At 38.6% G+C, this 9,391-nt stretch overlaps 1 protein-coding gene across 2 annotated transcripts in view; it reads left to right on the top strand.

Moving 5' to 3' along the window:
* Window positions 1-550: 550 nt before the first annotated feature.
* Window positions 551-9,391, top strand: part of CHST9 (carbohydrate sulfotransferase 9) — a 287,298-nt gene continuing 278,457 nt past the window's right edge. The window contains exon 1 of one of the 2 annotated variants that reach the window (XM_004387756.1): window positions 551-834. In XM_004387756.1, coding sequence (XP_004387813.1) covers window positions 714-834 — 121 coding nt within the window. In that variant the 5' untranslated portion in view covers window positions 551-713. The remainder of the gene's footprint in view (window positions 835-9,391) is intronic. The other variant, XM_004387757.1, reaches the window with a different exon arrangement.

Below are 9,391 nucleotides of genomic sequence, written 5' to 3' on the forward strand. Positions count from 1 at the left end.
GTGTTATCTATTAACTGTAAGATAATAGGTATATCTCTTGTTATTGCTGGGTGCCGTAAAGTCAGTTCCAACTCACAGCAACCCTATGTGACAGAGTAGAACTGCCTCAGAGGATTTTCTTGGCTGTAATCTTTACCAGAGTAGATCGCCAGGTCTTTCTCTCACGAATCCATTGTGTTGGTTCAAACTGCCAACCTTTTTGTTAGCAGCTGAGCGCTTAACCATTTGCACCACCAGGGCTTGTTAATACACGCCTTCAACCAACTATAACCAACTTGTTGCCATCGAGTTGATACCGACTCATAGTGACCCTATAGGACAGAGTAGAACTGCCCCATAGAGTTTCCAAGGAGCGCCTGGTGGATTTGAACTGCTGACCTTTTGGTTAGCAGCCGTAGCACTTAACCACTATGCCACCACGGTTTCCAATACATGCCTTAGATAAGATAAAATGATACAATGAAAGAGTGCCATTCTAGGTACATTTTCTACAGTCTTCTTGTCTTCAACATCTTACAGTTCATTTGAGTCTTTGGTATTATACATATACTGCGTATTTATACCGTATTTGGGAAGAAATGTCATCCGACAGGTACAATGTGGATTTTTGTTTTTCATTCTAGGTGACTTTATGGAATGGGTGCTTAAGAAAACAAGAAAGGATTGAAAGTATATGGGAAAATAAATCATGTGGTCTTCAGAAACGGGAAGAAATGCAGCCATCTGAAATGGTCATGAACCCCAAACAAGTCTTCCTCTCTGTGCTGATATTTGGAGTCGCAGGGCTTCTTCTCTTCATGTACTTGGAAGTCTGGATTGTGGAACAACATACAGGTAACATGAGGACTTTTTTTTTCTATTTTAATTGAAATAATGACAATTTTCACTTTAATAAGCTGTGATGTTTACAGATCTACAGAAAGTCACAATATTTCTGAACTCTCCCAAAAATAAAATAAGACACCAACTAAAATCCACAGCTCCTAAAAGAAATGAAGATTATACAACTCGAGTGGGCATTTGTTTGGTTGGCTTGGGGCAATGCCTGGAACTTTGCCTTCTGGGAAGGGAGCAACAATTAACCATTAGCCCAGCAAGGACTGCTTATAGAGAGTTTGTCTACTCAAATGTGCAGTGTTTATCCTACCTCCGGTGGCTGCACTAAGCATCAGGCACAAACCAAAAAGGAGCTGAATATACAGCAACCACTCTCTTTGAATTCCTTCCTAATTTTGTTAGGACCCTCAAAATTGGTGTGGAAACTCTTTAACACGTTTACTATAGAGCCAAAAAACTAGTTGCCTTTGAGTCATTTCCGACTCATGGCAACCCCTTGTGTGTCAGGGTAGAACTGTGCTCCATAGGGGTTTTTGTGGCTGTTTTTTTGACAGTAGATTACCAGGTCTTTGTTTTGAGGTGCTGCTAGGAGGACTCGAACCTCATTTAGCAGTTGAGCATGTTAACTGTTGGCATCACCAAACGAATCCATCTATAGGGTAGGTGGTGGTCAGTAAACTTTCTGTACAGGGCCAGATAGTAAATATTTTAGGCACTGCAGACATACTATTTCTCTTGCAACTACTCAACTCTGCCAGCATAGCACAAAAACAGCCATGGATTACACGTAAACAAATGGGCCTGACTGTGTTCCAAGAAAACATTATTCAAAAAAGAAGTGGTGGGCCGGATATGGCCAGCAGGCAGTGGTTTGCCCATCTCTGCTATAGAGGAATGCTTATCTTGCACTTTCATCATTCATTTTGTAATTGCTAAACATTGGAGGTGCTCAATTACTGTTAAGCTGGATTACATTTATAATGAGACTATTATTAAAGGAAGTATTTTAGAACATTATAAAAATATATAGATACAGTTTTTCATTGGTAGGAGTAGATTGTACTTTATGACTGTTAAGGAAACTAAAGTAAAACATGAAGAAGAATGATTTAATTGCCTCCAATTGTGGCCTGTTTTAAAGATATTCTGATATGAAGCCCTTAAGAATCTGCTCTGAAAGATTATGCAATAGTAAATTATAAATATGATAATTTAAAAAATTATTCCCATTTTTAAATGGTTTTCTTTGGTTTATTTATATAGACTCTTTGGCTTATTTAATGTATATAGTAACCCTTGTGAAAAGATGTTGAATATAATTATTTTCCAGAGAATATGTAACATTGTGAAAACTTATTCTTAAATTCCATTAGAGTTTACATAAACTATATATGCTATTTTGTATATTACTGCAATAAAATTTATCATAATAATTTGTAATATTTAATGAAACCATAGATCTGGAAATGCTCTTTTTGACAATAAATACAATGCTGATCCTCTAAAATTTGTCATTCCTAGCATAGCAGACCATATAATTGTCCAATTCAGAATGGCCAATACCAGTCCATTTCAGCTCACTAATGCCTAGGATATCTATCTTCAAGCATTCCATTTAATTTTTGACAACTTCCAGTTTTCCTAGATTCATACTTTGTACATTCCAGGTTCCGATTATTAATGGATGTTTGTAGCTGTTTCTTCTTATTTTGAGTCATGCCACATTAGCAAATGAAGGTCCCGAAAGCTCTACCTGATCCATGTCATTAAGGTCGACCCTACTTTGAGGAGGCAGCTCTTCACCAGTCGTATTTTGAGTGCCTTTCAACCTGAGGGGCTTATCTTGCGGCACTATATCGGACAGTGTTCTGCTGCTGTTCATAAGGTTTGCACTGGCTAATTTTTTAGAAGTAGATCACCAGGTTCTTCTTCCTAGTCTGTCTTAGTTTGGAAGCTCCACTGAAACTTGTCCACCATGGGTGACCCTACGGGTATTTGAAATACTGGTGGCATAGCTTCCAGCATCACAGCGACGGCAAGTCACCATAGTCTGACAAAGTTGCAGATGAGTGGTGGCTCAGCATTTATCAAGCTGAAAGAACTGAAGAAAAAATTCAAGCCTCGAGTTACAGTATTGAAGGATTGTATGGACAAAATATTGAACAATGCAAGAAGCATCAAAAGAAGATGGAAGGAGTACACAGTCACTGTACCAAAAAGAATTGATCGACGTTCAACATTTCAGGAGGTAGTATACGATCAAAACTGATGATACTGAAGAAATAAGTTCAAGCTACACTGAAGACATTGGCAAAAAATAAACAAGGCTCAGAAATTGACCAACTGAGACATTTCAATAAATGGATGCAAAGCTGGAAGTGCTCATTCATCTACTCCAAGAAATTTGGAAGAGAGCTGCCTGGCCAACCAACTAAAGAGATCCATACTTATGCCCATTCCAAAGAAAGGTGATCCAACAGATGCAGAAATTATCAAATCATATTATTACTATAACTCACAAGTAATTTTTTTTTTATTGTGCTAGGTGAAAGTTTATAGCTCAAGTTAGTTTCTCATACAAAAACTTATACACACATCGTTATGTGACCCTAGTTGCTATCCCTGTAATGTGATCATACATTCCTCCTTTCCACCCTGGATTTCCCGTGTCCATTCAACTAGCTCCTATCCCTTTCTGCCTTCTCATCTCACCTCCAGACAGAAGCTGCCCATTTAGTCTCGTCTATCTACTTGAACTAAGAAGCATACTCTTCTCAAGTATCATTTCATGTCTGATAGTCTGGTCTTTTCTTTCACAAGTAAAATTTTGCCAAAGGTAATTCAAAAACGGTTGCAGCAGTACGTTGACAGCGAACTGCTGGAAATTCAGGCCAGATTCAGAAGAGGATGTGGAATGAGGGATATCATTACTGATGTCAGATAGAGCTTGGCTGAAAGCAGAAAATACCAGAAAGATATTTTATTGATTATGCGAAGTTGTTCAACTGTGTGGATCATAAAAAACTATGGATAGCATTGCAAAGAGTGGAAATTCTAGAACACGTAATTGTGCTCATGAGGAACCTGTATATAGACCAAGAGGCAGTTGTTCGAACAGAACAAGGGAATACTGCGTGGTTTCAAGTCAGTAAAGGTATGCATCAGGGTTGTATCCTTTCACCATACTTATTCAGTCTGTATTCAGATAATCCGAGAAGCTGAACTGTATGCAGAAGAACGTGGCATCAGGACTGGAGGAAAATTTGTTAACAACCTACCATATGCAAATGACACAACTTTGCTTGCTGAAAGTGAAGAGGACCTGAAGCACTTACTGATGAAGATCAAAGTCTGTAGCCTTCAATATGGTTTGCACCTCAACATAAAAAAAAACAAAAATCTTCACAACTGGACTGATAAGCAACATCATGACAAATGGAGAAAAGACTGAAGTTGTCAAGGACTTCATTTTACTTGGATCCATAATCAATGCCCATGGAAGCAGCAGTCAAGAAATCAAACGATGTGTTGCACCGGGCAAATCTGCTGCAAAAGTGTTAAAAAGCAAAGATGTCACTTTGAGAACTAAGTTGTGCCCACCCAAAACCATGGTATTTTCAATTGCCTCCTATGCATGCAAAAGTAGGACAATGAATAAGGACAACCAAGAAGAATTGATGCATTTGAATTATGTTGTTGGCAAAGAATGTTGAATATACCATGGACTGCCAGAAGAATGAACAGATTTCTCTTAGAAGAAATACAGCCAGAATGCTCCTTAGAAGCAAGGATGGTGAAACTTCATCTCACATACTTTGCACATATTATCAGGAGGGATCAGTCCCTGGAGAAGGACATCACGCTTGGTAAAGTAGAGGGTCGGTGAAAAAGAGGAAGACCCTGAATGAGATGGACTGACACAATGCCTGCAACAATGGGCTCAAACATAGTAATGATTGTAAGCATGGCACAGGACCGGGCAGTATTTCGTTCTGTTGTACATAGGATTGCTATGAGTCGAATTGACTTGATATCTCCTAACAACAACAACAACAATGAAACCATCTGTGATAAGATATATAAGTTAATTTCCACTGAAATATAACTCCTACGATAGATCCAGTCACATAGTAAGCCTTCAGTAGGTGTTTGTTGAATGAATGAATAAAAGAATGAGTAAACATATTGAAAACTCACTGTAGACTTCAGAAATGCAGCAAAGTGGGAAAAATCAAAGAGATCGGGAGATTTGCTAATGTCGTAATCTCACTATGATGAGTATCACAGCAAGGCTCAAATACATAAAAGAAAATACATTCATATATTCACACTGCTACATGAAAGAAATGTAGTGGTTTAGTATGTCAGTCTGTAGCTACATATCTGAAGAAATAGTCAAATCATATAATCCATTACATAATTACATATATAATACCTTTTACAAAATGCATCAACAAACATCAGTAGCTACGATTTATTGAGAGTTTAATAAGTGCCAGTGCTTACATATATTTTCTTTAATCCTCATAAATTGCTAGGTGGGTATTCTAAGTTTACAGAGGAGGAAACTGAGGCTCAGTGGGGTAAGGGACTTACCCAAGCCCTCAGATGTATAGGCTTTGGTGCAGAGAAAATGTTCAGAATTGAACACAGGCTGTGCCACTCCAAAGTTCATGCCTATCTCCTACACCTCCCCTCTGTGGGGGGTAAAAGTAAGTATTATTATACCCCTATAGTACTCTCGGTGATTAAGAGCTTGGCTGCTAACCTAAAATTTGGCAGTTCAAATCCACCAGCTGCTCCTTGGAAACCCTATGGGGCAGTTCTACTCTGTCCTGTAGGGTTGCTATAAGTCATCATCAACTTGGTTTTATAGTACAAGGAGCCCTAGTGGTGCAATGGTTAAGTATGCCACTGCTAACTGAAAAGGTGGTGGTTTGAACTCACACAGTGGCTCTGCAGGAGAAGGACCTAGCTATCTGCTCCTAAAAAAATTACAGCCTAGATTACCCTATGGGGCAGTTCTCCTATGTCACATGGGGTCCCTATGAGTCAAAAATGGACTTGACAGTATCCAGCAACAACAACATAGTACACTGAAACATCTGAGACTCAGGAAGTTTAAGTGACTTGCTCAAAGGCACAAAGCCGAGAGTTTTAGAAGTATGACTCATACTCGTTTTTTCCTATTCCTCATGAACCCTCAATGAGTTTCCTACCAAAAACAGCAGATAAAATAGTTTTATAAATACAGTAGTACTGATGTAGATGATTTAAAAATCACTGATATTAGTAAACTTAAGCAACACACAAGTTCATAGATAATGTAACATCTGCAAGTTGCATTCCCTATTTGGGCTTAAATTTTTCCAAGTGTTAGAAAACATTTTTCTCTGGGCAAGATTGGCTAGGTAAAACATTTAATATTTATTTTCTTAATTTTTATTTGTAATTTGTCATAAGTACTTTCTGAGATTCTTGATATATTTTCAATGGATTATATAAGATTTCACCAACTACTCATAATAATGAGCCTAAACATTAAAATCATAACTGTTGCACTGAGGAAAAGCTGTGTTTTTCTTCAATAAGACTACTTCCCTTTTGAATTCTGCCTAATGATGTGGTTTGTAATTTGGCAGTTTCCTAGGTAAACAGGTACCTATGTATTTTATACGTTTCAAGTAATATTGCGAACACCAAGCATTTTTAAAGCAGTCCCTTTTTAAATCAGAAAATACCTCAATGTGTGCTTTGTTGTTCAGTAAAAAATTGGAAAATCTGTGTTTTTGACACTTTAGAACTGTCAGACAAAGCATCTTGGAAGATGAGCTGGTTTTGATTGCTGAGATCCTTCTTTGATCTTATATATATTTCAGTTACATGTGAGAACACTTGGATCCTTTATTTGAGGCCTTTACAAATCTAATAAAATAACCAACTTTTTTCCTAAGCCTCCCTAATTTTCTGGGTTTCTTCTATCAAAAGAAATTGCTTTAGAATTAAAAAAAAAAAAAATCTTAGATATGCCCTGATATGCTAATAAAGGCTTAGGGAAGGAATTATTGGAAATGAAGAGGAAAGCTGTGTGAAAGAGAAATTAAAGTCTGTCCAATTACACAACAGAGAGTTCCATAATAAGGCCTGTTTTTCAACACCATCGTCAATAAAATTATCCGTTCCTTTGTGTTAATTTTCAGTGTGTTAATATATTATGACTTTTATTTTGCAGATTTTTTTGTTAAGAGTAAAAATGGTCATTAAGAGCACGGGTTTTACATTTAGAGGGATCTTGAAAATCTCAGATCCCCTACTTGTTAGCTGTGTAACCCTGGGCAAATCACAGCCTTTCTAAGCCTCAGTTTTCTCATCTGTAAAGTAAGGTTAATACTGTTTTCCACATAAGGTTGCAGTAAGGATTACAGGCTACAGTGCCTGCAAAGTGCTTAGCATAGCATTGGCAGGCTGTAGTGCTTGTTGAATGTGAGCTATTATAATCTTGGAAATGATGCACAGCCTCTGCAGACTTGTTCTTCCTGAGTTATCGCAATTAAGACTCAGCCACAATTCAGGAAAACAATCCAGGCTTGTGCCTTGCCTCATTAAGGGAAAAAAAAGCCCAGACCCAGTTCTGGTTAAAATCATTGGGATAATCTAAGTGGCCCAGAGCATTCAGGTTTCCCAGTGTAGAAGCTGGAAGGAGAATGGTAGGATTGAGTGCAGGAAGAGGGTCTAGGAGCATCTCATATCTATACAAGCTGCAGTGTTCATTGATTCAACAGTATTCCTTGAAGATTTAACATGGGGAGGTGCCAAGCACCATGGGAAATACAGGGACATAATGGTGAGCCAGATAATCCCTGTTCTCAAGGAGACTATAGTCTCATAGATTGTAAAGAAGAAAATGGTCCTGAGCGCAGATTGAGGCATTGGTACAAAAGAACCATCTATTGTGACAGAAAGGAGACAAGCCCTCCATTATGGGGCAAATAGTGAGTTGGGACAAAAGAAACAGAATCATTAGATGTCAGTGATGGAATTGCTGACTGGATAGAAGCACTAGGAGTGGAGTAGGGGCTGGGGGAGGATGGGCACAGGGGACGAGAGCAGAGCCAAGCAACCGTTTATGGAAAGACATGCAGGAATGATGACGCCAAAGCACAAGGATTTGGGTTTTTTCCCAGCTACTTTTTGCATTTCAACTTGGTTATGCTCTTTCTCTAGATAGTGTCTTACTGCCAGTTACCAAATGGCATGGTGTAAAACTTTTGTATGTGCAGTAACACAGGGTGAAGATCCTATCATAACAGTTTTAGAAAAGAATCCAAAGATCATCTTGTACAACCACCTATCACTGTGTGTCTGCATGTGCCATTCTAAAAACACAAATCAGATTGCATTACTCCCCCTGGTTAAAACTTCTCAATGATATCTCATTGCCTTTTAACAAAATATTTTCTCCAGGGCCCACAAAGCTGTGTAGGATGTAGCCTCTGTTTGCCTTGATAGCCTCCGTCCTCCACTCATTCACCGTGCTTCAGCCAAATGGCTCTGCCTTCTGTTCTTCCACCAGCTCTTTCACAGGTTCTGTGACTTCTGCCTGAGACACTCTTCTCTCAGCTCTCTCCAGGGCAGGTTCTTCTCATCTCAGGGCTTAGCTCAATGTCACCTCCCCAGTGAAGCCTTTTTTGGTCACCCCACCCCCCCAGTTCCTCTCTCTCACACCACCACTTGCCGTCAAGCCAATTCTGACTCATGGTGACTCCATTGTGTGTCAGAGTAGAACTGTGCTCCATAGGATTTTCAATGGCTGATTGTTTGGAAGTAGATTGCCAGGCCTTTCTTTCAAGGTACCTCTAGGTGGACTTGAGCCCGCAACCTATGTTTAGTAGCCTAGTGCTTAACCATTTGTACCACCCGGGGATTCCCTTCTCTTTCATATCATCTTGTTTATTTTCTTCAGAGAAATTAGTATACCAGCAATTGACTTCTTTAATTACCTGTTGACTTGTATATTATCTGTATCCTCCATTGTTGTATGAGCTCTATGAGGACAGAGACCTTATTTACCACAATACCACTGTCCCATATTGTGGAATATAATACAGATATATTATAGATGCGTAGTGATATCTCTTGTGAAAATAAGTAATGCTTCAGTTAGCTTTCTAACATCCCAGTCAAACAACACATAACCTGTGTTTGAGTAACTCTGGGGACAAAGAATTTTCTACTTCCCATGATATCCACTCTACTTTATAGGAAGCCTCTCTTGAAAGTTCTATATATTAACAGAACTTGCATCCTTAACTTCTGCTTATTTGTCCTAATTGTATGCCTGGCACTTCATGAGGCTCAACCTTTTTCCACAGTATGGCTTGATTATTCCATGGAGAATGAAACCCAGATGCTTTTACCCATTTCATGAAAGAGACCATGTGGGCCAATCTCCTATGAACCCAGCACACTTACTCTATACCTGTTTTGTGTTAGAAATACACATATCTAATAAAAGCCCATATCAAGTAGTGAAAATTTATACACACATTTTTTT

This window comes from Trichechus manatus, unplaced genomic scaffold, assembly GCF_000243295.1.
Source record: "Trichechus manatus latirostris isolate Lorelei unplaced genomic scaffold, TriManLat1.0 scaffold00193, whole genome shotgun sequence".
Classification (NCBI taxonomy): Eukaryota; Metazoa; Chordata; class Mammalia; order Sirenia; family Trichechidae; genus Trichechus; species Trichechus manatus.